Genomic DNA, 14,316 nt, shown 5'->3' with positions numbered 1-14,316 from the left:
GTTTATTGCAGCCTCCAAATGTAGCACACTTTTTATAAAAGCTTCTTGCTGAAAACGGTTGAAAAAGAAATAAATTTATGTCAAAGTTAATTTGGGGGTTTTTGGAACTACAAATTTGAAGTTTTGACAAAGAAGCTTAGTAGATACAGTTTAGAAAAACTTCAGTGTTGAAAGGTGTATAATTCTTACAGCAAATTTCAGAGATAATAGATTATGACCTCCAAATACCCAGCCTTGGTATGCTGGCCTATTTCCATTTAGGTTGGGATTTTTAAGGAGATATTGAAAATTGCTTGGAAGTTAGGCCCTTAGTTCCCCAGAGTTCAGTGACATGGTAGGAGAAACCTGAACTGTTGCAGCTGAATTACTGAGATGTGTGAAGGGGTTATCCTCTGTATGAACTTTTGTTACAAAGTAGTTTTTGACAGTGAGAGATCATAATTTATTATCCAGTGTAAAATACAGGTCTAGCTTTTACATCACATGCAAGGCCTGTCTTAAAATATCTCTCAGACACTGCTTTACTTAACGTTAGCTTGACAAAGACTACAGCAGTTTTTCAGTGTTAGCTTCTTTGACTTCAGATTATGATTCTAACTATGGATAACTAGGAGTCAGTGTTATCCAGAGGTTGGATCCTGAGTGAAAAACCCACTACAGTAATTTGCAGTCTTAAGTTATGCCTGGAGTTAAGCCTTCTGTTTGTGTGTGCTCTGTACTTCTGTTGGAGTCTGCCAAATGCTATACAGGAAAATCTCTGTCTTATTGTGCTTGAATAGCCATTTGAGCATTGTTTTTTTCTTGTAAAATAACAACTGAAGCTGAACATTAAAACTTTAGGAAGTAGATAAATGCTATGAAGCCCTTTACTTGCATGGTAGAGTCACTTGTAAGATCTCATTTTGCTGATGTAAATATAAAATTATAGGAAACATTAATTTTTCTCAGTCTCCTTGTATTTTCAGCATAACTGAGGCAGATGAAGCAAAGTGTGGCAATAAATTCCAAGATGTGCAGAAATCTGAAAGCTTTTTGGAAACCAGTGAGCAGAAAGCGGGTGAGAAGAGACTTCATGTTTCTAGATCTTTGTGTGTGCTGGGAATCTTATCAATGACATAAGCTTTGAGACACTTTCCTTGTGTCTTCAGAAAAGCACACAACAATTACGGACATTTTCACTGAATCTTTACATTATCACTGCCTTGAGGACATAAATGAATGAAGCTTACATTTGACCCAATGTTATTTTGTGGAATGTCATTTACTTTACCTACTTTTATTTAGACAGATGTGTCTGTTGAAAACTCCCAAAATGAGAAGTGCTGTATGTGGTTTTCTTGTGTTTGAGTAGATATTCTAGTGCCTGCTATATTAGTGGATTGTTTATTTATACTTCTTCAGTTTGGGTTTTATATTTCTCCTGACACACTTCGTGATCGAAAGTTTACAAAATATCTATCTTTCAGCAACTGAACTCAAAACTGAGCTGGGACTGGTGAATCCCAATATTATAACAAAACCATTACCCCTTCTAGGCTTGCTGCGTAGATGGACAGCTTCTAGTTGTTTGCTGTTTTACCAGTGTGAGGTTTCTTCAAGACAGTTCATCCAAATTTCAGCATTTAAACTTGCTTACTTCTCTGTTTTTAGCAAAGGGAAAATGTGTGTGTTTTACAGAAGGGCTTATACACTTAACATTGTTCATTTTTATAGCAAAACTTAAATTTGTAATTTTGCACTTTGCTGCAATATTTGTTCAGTATTGCAGTTTTCCATTCCAAATCAGAATGATTGCAAATGTAGAGCTAGACTTTACTGTGGAGTGTGTGATTTCTTTGCACCAATAATTTAGGTTTGTTTGACTCCAAGGTGGCATATCTAAGCCCTGGAGGGTTGCTCAAGTGGAAAGGGAGACTTCTGGCAGGTCTAAATGCTCCTGTCAGCATTATACCAACCTTTGATGGTCACCTCAGTCCCTGAAGGTTGGTAGTAGTTGTTAAAACTGCAAAAAAGTCCCATCATAACTCAAGGGATTGAGTCCTGTAGGGATAGAAAGTTTAACATTGGCTGTATCGAGTATTCTTGCCCTCTCTGTATGGAATAAAAGCTTCAAGACTTATGGATGGAAAAAACTCAAAAGTTAATGTGTTCTTTTTCACTAATGTGTTCTTAGGTCTGACATATTTAACTTCAGTCTTAAAGTTTCTCTGTATTGTTTAAATGCTTGTTGCCTATGCATGGAAAATATTTCGTACTTTTCAGAAATGCATTACTTAACTATTGCTTAATAGTTCTGAAATGTTTTTAACCTTTATCATTTTACAATGTGTAGTTGAGAAAAAAAATGTAAAGTCACAATAAGCATCTAAACCCACTGTTAGAGCACATACGTGGTCTCATAGCAGTGTTTTGTATGGGTAGTGTTTAAGTTCAACAAAGCATGCATTACAACACATAACCATTATTTCTTTTCCCCTATACACATTTTTTAGGAAAAGGGGAGAAAAACTTTGACGTGAAGGCTGAGCCTATGATAAAAACATCATTAGTTGAAATGGATTTTGATGAGTCACCTTTGGATAATATCAAAAAAGAATTGACTCTGCAGAGTACAGTCCCCATAGCAAAAGAGCAACAATATTTGCAAAGCAACAGCTGTGGTCCAGGCTTTGCAGAAGGAAATACAAGTTCAGAGGAACAGGCCATGATAAAGATAGCTGGAAACAGCTACCTGGCATCTCCCAATCTACCTGACTTTCATGGCTGTAGTCCTGGTTGGTGCAGTGCTTTTTATGGAGCTGAATGTTTTGATTCAGAAGTTCATAATTACTTGAAAAACCTTGGAAAGCAGAAATCAAGTGAGTCACAAAATATAGATGCTAAAAAAGTGGTGAGTACATTGATTTTAAATCATTAAGATACATCTTGCTGCTTAATAGCGTGATGAAATTCATTCTGTTATAGTGAGTCGAAACACCATTTCTTCTTTCAAATATTGATTCTTAAGTGGTTTAAAATCCTCAAGATTTGTCATGTCTTAGCAGTAACCACAGTAGAGGTAGTATTCCAAAATAAAGCTCACTGACACAAAAGTGCCATCACTGACCTACAACCCACCTCCTGTTCTTAAAGTTGAGTGGAAAAGCCCTGTCTGTTCTTTGCACCAACCCCATGGTGGTGATACTATAGAAAAGAGCTAAGAATGCCTGTGACTGGAGCACATCACAGGCATGTAGCTTCATCAAAGGTTTTTATACTCTAGACCTACCTGAACTGGAAAATGTTGGGGAATAGACAGAGAATTTGCCTCTGACATCATTGCTACTCACCCCAGGTCTTTTATGGGACAACCCACTTTGTCTGCTGGATTCCAAGTGGTTGGTCGTTCTGATTCCCTTTCTTTTTACATAGTCTCTTAATCACCTTGATTTTGCTTTAATTGATGAAGCAAAAACAGACCTTGAAGTAAAAGATAGCAGCTTCCAGTTAGAATCTGGATAACAGCTTTCCTGTACTTTCCCTGTTCTCTGTGTGATGCCTCTGTAGGAGTACATCTTTTAAAAATCCAGGGGGCTTTTGTGACTCGATGTTAATGAACTGTGTTGTTAAACCTTTTGAGCTTTTCTGAAAAAGAGTGACAGGTTTTTCTTAAGCTGAAATTAATTTCTAGCAAGTCCATCCCATTAAAGCTAACCTATTTACCAATCTGTTGTTTGATATGTTAACTCTGAGCTGTGTGTTTTCTGATCACTCTGCTTGTGGGAGTTGCCTGCTGCATTCCGTGAAATTACTGCATTTAAAATACTGTTTCATGTAACTGGGTCACTGGTAGTTAACTTAGGACCCAAGTGCAAAAGTCACCACTTTTTATAAAGCACAACATACATCATGTTTGTTGTTTCATAATAAATTAGAAGCTGAACCCAAAGTGGATGGCCCATTTTTACTGGCTGGTAAAATAATGAAACCTTTGATATGCAAACAATTATAAATGTAAATGTTTACTTTTAAATTGATACATTGTGAGAGGCCTGATATACTTTCACTTCTATTCATTGCTTAAGTTACATAATTCTGTGGAAATTTAGTTTAATTTTTTTGATTTCGTGAAATATATAAATATAAAACATGAAAGCTGAACTTTGAAATTTATATGTCCTTTGTTTCCAGAGCAGCTCTCTAGTCTGCCTTCTGACCTGGTTGTACAGTATAGTGTAATTATACTTGTTTGGAAGCCATTGATTTCAGTCAAACTTTCAGTTCTTGCTGGAAATATAGGTCAGCTGTTTAACAAAGTGTTTCTGGGGTCTGCACTAAATTCAGAACATACAAATTTTAATTCTGGGTAACTTCTGATTGTAAGTTTTAAAAATGCTCTTGAAAACAACCAGATAAGTACAATTATAACTGAAGGCATATTTATGTGAACAGACTCAGACAAACTTCCATGCAGTCTCATCATACACAAACCTGCTTCAGTTCTTGAGTTGGGGAACTGTGACATCACTAATGCTTTTCTGGGAACAGATAATACCTGCTGTATCTTGCCTGTAAGCACAGCTGTGAAAGGTAGTTTTTCATTTTTAGTACCATATTCTTGTCTGTTTGGATGGTCTTTTTTCTTTATACAAAATAATTCTCTTCTAAAACTTCACTTTCTTACTAGAACCACCTTCCACTTACAATTCTGATCAGAATCCTGTTTCTTTTTAAATAGGAACTAGAACAATTGCTAATGATGGAGACAAAAAATTACAGAAAGACCATAAAGTTTTACCATAAACTATTGCAGAAAGAAAGAAGAAGCAAAGGTAAGATTGCAGCAACTTGCCAGTAATAAGATGGCTGCATAGTACTTTTAAGGACTTGTTCTGTAAATCTGAATCATTGATGTTCTTATGCCATGTATTTTAAATCTAAAGGTCCTGAAACTAAATCTATGTTGCCCAAACTGAAAGGACAGCTACAGGAGATGAAATCAAAAGTGCAGTTTCTTGAACTGGTAAAGAAATACGTGCAGGCAAGTCAGACTTTTTTTCACTTATGCTTAATTTGTCATTTCATTACTGCATCAGTGTAGTTGGCCACCCAGATCACTATAAGAAGTGTGAAATGTTTTGTGTCAAACTGCCAAATTAAGTAAGATCCAAAAGAATTATTAAAGGTAATTGCTACTAGTATTGTTTAAAAATGAAAAAAAAAATCAATTATATGAAATGCAATTTGTCTTTAACTTGATTGCATTTTGTGTGAATTTTCCTCTTCAATTTCTTATTTTATCATGGCCTTGCTTCTTTGAGCAGATGATGTATGCAGAGCAGTGGGGTGTGGAATCCTATGTGCTGCCTACAGTCATTCACAATGGGAAAACTGACACCATGGACATGGCACCTATGGATGAATCATCATTGCTTCTTTACTATAACACAGAGAAACACCAGTGTAATAATCAAAATGGAGTAAGAGTTCTGCAGGCCGGTACACCACTTGGTTTAATGGCTTATTTATATTCTAGGTATAGTATATTTTGCACCTAAATTGGGGGTAGGTTGAAGCATAGTTGCTAAATCAGGAAAAACTTGTCTCTGTGATAAATCCTAGTTACTCAATATTGAATAAATTCTCCTCTCTTCTATCAAGTTTGTGTTATTTCTATGAACACTCATTTACAGAAATGGACGTGAAAAAGGCAAAAGATCAGCTGGATTTGATTAAAAGTATTTGATAATAAATAAAAAACTAGTAACTTTAAACTCTTTTATCTTGTACTTATTTGAGGTTTGCTCTGATAGTTGCCATGGAATCAAGACTTTATGTTACTGCCAGCAGTACAACAATTCTTCAGATGATGTAATTTGGTAGTTCTTATTAATAGGGTCTGGATATGAAAATGTTTAGGTTCTGTTCTACAGATTATTGCCCCAATAATCAGTCCTTGCCACTGATCAAGATGCAGGCTTATCTCAGGGTATAAAAGGGGATAAAGGTGTCCTTCAGCTCAGGTGAGGGCAGTGTTGTTTTAAGGTACCTGAGCTGTAATAGTGTGAAGGATGGAAACTGCCAGCAGCTCCTTCAGACTTGTGCCTCTGTAGAGGGAGCAACTTCCTCCCAGCTACTTCTCCCAGTTCATCCTGACTCTGAGATCCAGTTACTTACGCTGAGTGCTGCTTTGCCTGGTAGTTAATATTTTGCACAAAGTGAAGAAAATATTTTGGAATTGGAGTTTCCACATTCATCAAACACAGACTTTCATGATTAGCTGTAAGCCAATAGGGAGACCTCAAGGTCTGTGTTAAGACCTTGAGAGTGTGTGTATATAAAAAAATTAAATGCCCTCATTTTTAATGTGTGTATGATTGTATTCTGTTGTTGAAGTAACTACTCCTCTAATTAGAACTACGGGGAATATTTTCTTGCTTAATGTATCTACTTCTTATGCTGTTATTATAAAGAAAATGTTTTAAAGCAGTATCAAGTGATATGATAGAAAAAAAAGAAAATGTAATATGTTCTTCCATACTATTTAGATTGTAACTTGCCTTAATAATAGAAGTGTCAAAGTGGTTATTCACAAGACTGAAAGTAGAGAAACTCTCTATAAAACTACTTATGCTTTCAGGGTTGCAAGTCAGAGTACTTGATGTGTAAAAATAATTTTTAAAAAATCCAAGGTTTTATGAAGAGCTTGAGAATTTAAAATGCCTGTTGATATTTTGAGGATTGTTTGCTGTTGCTGTACTGTAATGCAAGTTGAAGATGTGTTCTGGCTTGTCTGAAGTTTTCTTGTGCTTTACAGAAATGCCTTTTTAGAAGGTTATGTACAGCAGTTTCTTTATACATTTCGCTATTTCTGCACACAAGAAGAATTTTTGCAGTTTCTTCTTGATAGAATCAGCAGCACTTTATCCAGGTACAGTAAATTCCCATGAAAAATATTATCAAAGCACAATTGAGTTTCCTCCCAATAACAAATAGTTGTTTCTCAAAAGTCCTACTTAATTAAAATGAATTTTTATGTTTGTTAAGACTCTCTTAACAAATGACAGCAAAACTAGAGCAAGAGCTGCATCTGACAATGTGCTTACTTCTCAGTTCTGCTTCTCCCTTTTACCACTTATCCAGTAATGGGTAGTAATTACAACCACAGCTTTTTTTCCCATAGAACCATGGATGCTAGAGACATGAAGTTTAGGAATTTAAGATAATACATTAAATACCAAATAAAACTTCTGGGTTTTGTCAACACTTATTTTTAAATTGGAATTGGATGTCAATTTTGGCATAATAAGTTTCTTTTTCTTCTCACCAGTGCAAGCCTGGATCCTTCCACATCCCTTACCAAAATATGTAACCGCAGTTTCTACATCCTGCAGGCATGGATTGAAGACTGTTATAGTGTAGACTTTGCAACAAATACTGATCTTCTGGGTACCCTAAAAGAATTTATTTCTTCCAAGGTAATTCAGAAATTCAATAGATCCTTTAAGAAAAAAAAAAAATTAAGTCGGTTATGGGATATGTAACATTGTTATTACAAATAGCTGCCCTAAGTTCAATTAACGTAAATAAAAGAAAAATAATGCTATATTTGACAGCTGTGTTCAGTATGTCTGGTTTTGGACAGGTTAAGAATCTTACAGCTGTATTGTAACTTGCTTTTAATTTCTGGGAAATTGAGTTCTGCTTTCTGTTAGCCTGTTTTGCATTCCCAGGTTGCTTCATTAAATGGCTACGGGGAGCGCTTGTTGTCACTGCTCGAGGATGCCTCTGCAAGGAAAAGTGGCAGTGCTGGTCAGTGCTCTAGTGTGGACAAATGTGAAGAGGAAAGTGAGGAGGGCAGAAAAACATTACATTCCCTATGTAAAAAGCTCTCAGAAGATGTTTCCAGAAAGGTGTGTCTTTTCTTCAGACTGCAGTGTATGGAGCACATTTCCATATATTACATTTTGACAAAAACAGAAGTGTCCAACTCAGAATCCAGCCCACATACTTAATAAGAATTATGTACCTGCATTTTAAATTTTCTTTTGAAAGTATCTAAGATCCAGACAGTTCTGTAACTGTGAAAATAATCTTAAGTTTTAACTACTGACAGCTGTTTCAGTAATCACAGATCAGATAATAAAAAACTTTGAGATTTGAACTCTTCATTCTTGACACTATCATGTGATTCATTGTTATTAGGAGTCCTTTGCCCCCTTGTCAACCATTAATGCTTTTTATTAGGCATTGGTTTTTGTAAGACTATAAATACAAGAAAACAGTGGGGGCTAAGCGGTTTCCTGCTAGAACTTGAAAGCTTGTAGCAAGAACTTGTCTGAATTTTTGTCTATATTTACTATTTTGTAGTGTTCTAGAGCCCCAGAAACCAGAACATACTGCAGGCTTTTCCCAAAAATAGATCTCTTTACAGAGTGACCAAAATAACATGTGGAAGTCAAATGTATCAATATTGTGCATTAAGATTGTAAATTAAGAACCAGCCTCATGATAAAGGTGCACAATTCCGTGGGTATATTGGGGATTCAGGCAAGGAAGGGCAAACAGAATAGAGGAACATGGACTTTTTTTATTGTCATCACATAATAATGGTAATGGAAGACAGAAGAAGCAAAAATAATGGAAAACAAAATATTTCTTGGAAAGAGGTGTTTGATTCTAAGCAAAAAGAAGTAAAATGTTTTATAGCAGCATGCTTGAATACACAGAGGTTTGTTTTAAATACTGACTGTTGAATGAGATGTGGCAGCCTCCTGTTTAGACTCCTTGTGCATTTTATATTAGCTTAAAATAGCAATGTTGAGTAAACCAATTCATTCTGGGCTAATGTTGAAGATTAGCTGAAGAGTTTTGCATGCACAAAGGTGTTTCTCTTAACACTTTCCTGAAGTGTTTGTTCAAGAGACATAATGTTTGTTTTAGAGAAGTTGTAACCTTACATTTTATTTTTTCTACAGAACTTCTACTGGAAGCGATCCAAAGGTATGGGACCAATTGCACAATATCAGAGAGAGAGACTGCACACTGGTTCAGCAGTTTTGCCAAAGCCCTGCTGTAGCAGTTTCACAGAAGAAACCTCAGTCTCCTTTGCTAGAGCAGACGAAGTGGGACCATTTCTCTTGATAGAGTGCAGTGCCCAGCAGCTTTGTTGGCAGCTGACACTACTGCAGCAGGTACAAAGGTCTAGGTTTATTTGGAAGTACAAATAATATCTATCTTCTTACTTGTTCTCATCTTTCTCTACCATTTCCCAACCTTGTTTCAAGCTTATTTCATACTATTTTATGGTACTTTGAACTAAAGCTTTTCTGTTGAAACCTCTACAGTGAAATACAGAATATCAAATGCTGTTCTTAGGCTGTGATCCCTCTCAGAAATTTATGCAGGTGGGCTGGGAGGGGGACATACTCTGTCATTTTTATCCCTGAGCATTTTAAAAGAACTGTTAGAACTAACAGCAGATATATCTTACTCTTTTTGTTTAGGAAGTATTTCATAAATGTCATCCAGTACACTTCCTAAATTCCAGAGCACTCGGTGTTAAAGATAAGTGTGTTGCTGTGCCAAAGTAAGTTGCTTGTTTTAACTGCCCTTCTGTTTTGTTGACTCACAATAACTTAGAGTGTTACACTTTTAATACAGTCAGAAACAGAGAAACAATTTGAATACTTAGTATTTTTTTTTTTTACAAACTAAGTAGCCTGTTTATATGGATTATTTAATTTCAGGAGTTTTCATACATGGATACAGGTATATACCTATGCACATGCATGTATGTGGAAGGTCACATTTGCCAGGTGATTTCTTTCAAATCTGAAGTGTGTTGAGGCTAAAATATTTCTAAGAACTTGTGTTGGGAGTTGCTTGAAAGGTTGCATTTTTGGTAGGGAAAAAGTGTAATGGATTCTGAAGTAGGATCCTTGCTTATGGATGTGTGTACTTATTTAAAATCTCAAAGACACTTACAATCTCACAGAATAGCTGAGGTTGGAAGAGACCTCTCAAGATCATGTAGTCCAACTACCCTGCTGAAAGCAAGGTCATCTGGACCAGGTTGCCCAGGGCTGTGTGCAGTTGGGTTCTGAAGGTGGATGGAGATTCCACAGCTTCTGTGCAATGTTCCTTCTGTACTGTTAGGGAAATTAATTATTGGTATTCAGAGATACACAGAAATTTTCCTGTAGTTACTAGAGTGGTTACCAACCTATTTAAATTATTTGCTTATCAGTAATTAATGTTTTTATCCAACCACGTAGACCTAATTATTTTTATGATGGTCTACTTCTTACATACTCAGTGGATTCAGTTAGCTTCTAATTAGTACTTGTTAATTGCATTACCTATGGTAGATTTTTGCTTCTAAGGATAGGGAATGTACATCTAAAGCACCTCATTTTTTACAGATTATTCAATGGCCAAGGCTAAATCAGCTCATTTATACAGATTTTGGGGTCCAGTCATGGGAAACAAAGTGTGTGGTGCCCCTTGATATCAGTTTCAATTTCTTATGTGGCTGTGGTTCTTGAGTTTGGATTTCTGGCTGTTATTTTGTGTCAGATTGGCTGGGGTTTTATTGTTCAGTAATGAGTGGTGAAAGTGGTTTTATGTACAGAAATGTATCCTGCATATGCTTATTTTTTGATCAGATATAATTATCTTGTAATTATAAGGAAGAAAAAGTAATACAGCTCACTATGTACATCATGAAGTATAAAATCAAGATGGAAAGAAATGCAAAATTATTTTAAATGGTTAGAAGTTGACATCTTCACAATCAAAGTTTTCTTTAAAAATCCAGTATCAGCCAGAATTATTTTTGCCTTTTTTTTTTTTTTTTTCCATATTTTCCTTAGGGCAGTTTCTGCTGACACAGTTTCACTGAAAGTCTGTAATCTGTTTCTGTCAAAGTGCATACAAGACCAGTACCTTCTGCAATTATTAAAAAATGCAGACAGCATCAGCACCTGGGTTGCTGCTGAAATTGTAACATGTCACACAACTAAGGTTTGTCATTGTTTATTGTGCTAGTAACTACAAAATAGTTATTTATTTGTTATTATCTATGAATTGCTATGTAGCAAACCTGCAAGAAATGTTCTGAAATACACCTGTGAGTGGGCTGTTAAAAATTTGCTTTGTTGTCACAAGGAGGGTCTTGGATGCTTTTTAGTAGCAGGTGTCAAAACCTAACAGAATGTAAGAAATGGCTTGTCTGAGAGGAATATAGGTCAAACTTTTATCAAGGACACCTGAGTGACAGAAAGGGGAAAACTTTGGTGAAGGGAAATGTAACTACAGAGAGCAATTTCGATAACAAATTGAAAAAGGAAATACCTCTTCCCCCTTCTCATTTAATTGTATTGTGTAGATTTACTATGTCTATATATGTATATATTATATATCTTAATTTTTTTCCAGCGGCAGGTGAGCTTGTTATCAAAATTTCTTCTTATAGCAAAATGCTGCTACGAACAAAGAAATTTTGCTACTGCAATGCAAATCCTAGCAGGACTGGAAAATCTTATTGTACGACAGTTACCAGTAAGTTTGGGACTCTCTTCTCTAACCATTTTACTTAATATAATTCTGTTTGAATATGGACATTAATGTGAAAAACAAAAATCTATTCTGTTTTATTATAAGGCCTGGAAAATTTTACCTGCAAAGGTAGCTGAGATAATGGAGGAACTCAAGGCTGTTGAGGTACAGTATAAACTCCTTAATGCAAAATGACTTCTTTGGGGTTGGAGAAGGTGCAAGATCTGCTTAAATGGGTGTCTCTGCAGAATGAAAACCATAATTATTACTTTGTATTATGAATTTAATTTGATTGAAGACTTTTTACTCCTAATCAAAAAGTTTATGTAAATTTTGATCTGAGTATTTCTTTAACATGTATCCTGTGTGACAAATCAAAATTTCAGAAGCAAGCTAAAATATTAGATTAGACACATTGCATTAGAAGATTTCTGCAGATGCTTTGCAGCTCTAATATGTTCTGAAAAATCTTAAATGTTTATTTTATTATAGCCATTGTCTTACTGATCTATACAACTTTGAAACATAGAGTGAGGTTTTAAAATGCAATTTTGCCTGTAATTTACAACAATTAAAATTATGTATGAAGTATCTTTTGATTAAAGTTACTTTTATTTATTTGTGTACTTTAAAAAGTTTGCTACCAGATGAATTCATAGTGTTGTCTTGAACTTTAGTGGCAAAAGTTGATATTCATGACAAATAAATAGATAGTGTTAAGTACATGGAGAACTTGTAAAGCCTTCCCCAATACTTAATGTGAGATTAATCTGAGTGCATTTTTTAACTAGGTGTTTTTAAAAAGTGACAGCTTATGCCTGATGGAAGGAGACAGATTCAAAACTCTTCCAACAATTCCATCAGCCCATGTTTTGGCTATGCATGTCCAGCAACTTGAAACTGGAGGATTCACAATGACAAATGGAGCTCACAAGTGGACTAAACTTAGGTAAATATTTTAATTATGTGTATATATCACCTACATTTTTTATTACACTATTGTCTAATGAGATAATGAGAACTAATGCAGCATTTCACAGTTACCAGTTCAAATAATTTCATTTGTTTGGACATGTAATTAGAGGTACATATACAATAGAATAAAATGCTTGATGCCTTTGAATTTCCTTTAAAGTTTGGGTTTTGGTTTATGCTTTTGTTTTTATCATCAGCAAAACGAACTAATCTTTTTTACCATATTCTCTTACAAGAAATATTGCAAAAGTTGTGAGCCAAGTTCATGCCTTCCAAGAGAATCCTTATACATATGCACCAGATTTCAAGCTGCAGTCTTACCTCAGACAAAGAATAACTCGTTTTAAAGATGCAGACATTTCTGCCTTGGCAGCTGACAACTGTGCCAACTTCCATCAGATACCAGCAGAAAAACATTCTCGAAAAATTCAGGACACACTGCGCAGGATGAAAGCAACATTTCAGTAATTATTTATGTTTCATCTGTTCTATTCTGAGTCTAGACTGTAAAACTGGATTAAGTTGACTTCATCTGCTGGACCAATTTCCAAGGAAGTACTTAAGTGAAACAACATAAGATACTGTCTCAAGTTGAAATTATTATATTTCTTAACATGGAATTAGAAAATGCTGACTAATGGGATTTGAATCTCTGGCAACTGGATGGCAGATCAGAAGAATAAAAATAGAGATAAAATTAAAGAGAGTAGAGATGAAAAAGATTATTAATTTTGTTACTCTTCTTTGGCATAAGTAATTAATTAGCCTGAAAACCAATATCTAAAAAATACTGTGGAAACAACTTAGAATTACAGCTTCTGTTGCCAAGTTGGCCTAGGAGATTTCAAAACATAGTTCATTAAATCTTGAATCTATTTTTATATAAACACAGTACACTTATATCCTGTCACATTGTGCATATAATTCAGGAACGCAGATCCTTTGCTATTCACTGACTGTTGGTGTGTGTTGCTCTAATGTTGTATATTATGAAAACTGTAACTGACTGAAATAACTGGCCATCTATTTCTCCTACCAAGGAAGGAGAGGAATCCTATCCTTCAACTTTTTGTTTGTTTGTTTGATTTTAAAGTCATCAGACTAACCTGTTTCCAAATGAAAGTAAGATCTGAATGTAAGTATTACCAATTTGTTGCTCTGCTTCTGCACTCCTGGCATTGTGAAGACAGTAAATGTGAAATTGCTCTTTTTATCTGTATTTGGCACAATAGTCACTTTGCCAATTCATGTCTGTCTGTATGTGTGCACATTTGAGTATGGCTTTTGCTCCTGAGGCTGTTTTTGTAGATCACAGTGCTCCAGCAGCATCCAGGAGAAGATAACCATGTGAAATTTGGATCTGCAACTTGTAAACCTGTGGTGCTAACCTATTTGTAGAGCTTATACTTACAAGACCTTCTAAATGGCCATGAAATGTGTTGCTATTGCTGGGAAATTTGTTGAGCTACCCAGGTTTATGGAAGGCCAGAGTGTTAAGGCTGCAAATTATTGACAAATAAAAGTATTTCTACCAGAGGGAGCAATGGTAGTGTTGAATGAGAAGTAGGGAAGGGCAAGAGACAGTTAAGCATTGTTCTGAAAGTGATTTGCTTAAAACTGTGTTTAAAAAAGATGAAAAAGAAAATGTTTTGAGAGAAGTGAAGGGCAGATGTGAACTTAAGTATCTCCTCAAATGTTAGTGATGGAGAAGGATAATGATGTAAGAAATGGGAGTGTGTACATGTCTGGTATTTTGCAGTTGTACTGTTGTGTTTGACAGAAGTGCATGTGCACATGCTAAAC

At 35.3% G+C, this 14,316-nt stretch overlaps 1 protein-coding gene across 1 annotated transcript in view; it reads left to right on the top strand.

Annotated features, from left to right (window-relative positions):
- Positions 1 to 12,981, top strand: part of KNDC1 (kinase non-catalytic C-lobe domain containing 1) — a gene marked incomplete at both ends in the record, with an annotated part of 59,164 nt that extends 46,183 nt beyond the window's left edge. Inside the window, 15 exons of the mRNA XM_082286496.1 lie at positions 966 to 1,057; positions 2,493 to 2,890; positions 4,718 to 4,811; positions 4,923 to 5,020; positions 5,304 to 5,515; positions 6,797 to 6,910; positions 7,310 to 7,457; positions 7,713 to 7,892; positions 8,958 to 9,173; positions 9,486 to 9,568; positions 10,854 to 11,004; positions 11,419 to 11,541; positions 11,644 to 11,703; positions 12,330 to 12,487; positions 12,750 to 12,981. Of these exons, the coding sequence (XP_082142622.1) occupies positions 966 to 1,057; positions 2,493 to 2,890; positions 4,718 to 4,811; positions 4,923 to 5,020; positions 5,304 to 5,515; positions 6,797 to 6,910; positions 7,310 to 7,457; positions 7,713 to 7,892; positions 8,958 to 9,173; positions 9,486 to 9,568; positions 10,854 to 11,004; positions 11,419 to 11,541; positions 11,644 to 11,703; positions 12,330 to 12,487; positions 12,750 to 12,981 (2,359 nt within the window). The remainder of the gene's footprint in view (positions 1 to 965; positions 1,058 to 2,492; positions 2,891 to 4,717; positions 4,812 to 4,922; positions 5,021 to 5,303; positions 5,516 to 6,796; positions 6,911 to 7,309; positions 7,458 to 7,712; positions 7,893 to 8,957; positions 9,174 to 9,485; positions 9,569 to 10,853; positions 11,005 to 11,418; positions 11,542 to 11,643; positions 11,704 to 12,329; positions 12,488 to 12,749) is intronic.
- Between the last annotated feature and the right edge of the window lie 1,335 nt (positions 12,982 to 14,316).

The sequence above is a fragment of the Coloeus monedula genome, assembly GCF_965178545.1.
Source record: "Coloeus monedula genome assembly, chromosome: 8".
In the NCBI taxonomy this organism is placed as follows: domain Eukaryota; kingdom Metazoa; phylum Chordata; class Aves; order Passeriformes; family Corvidae; genus Coloeus; species Coloeus monedula.
Note: the sequence above shows the minus strand (reverse complement) of the source record. Positions and strands in the feature narration are given on the sequence as shown.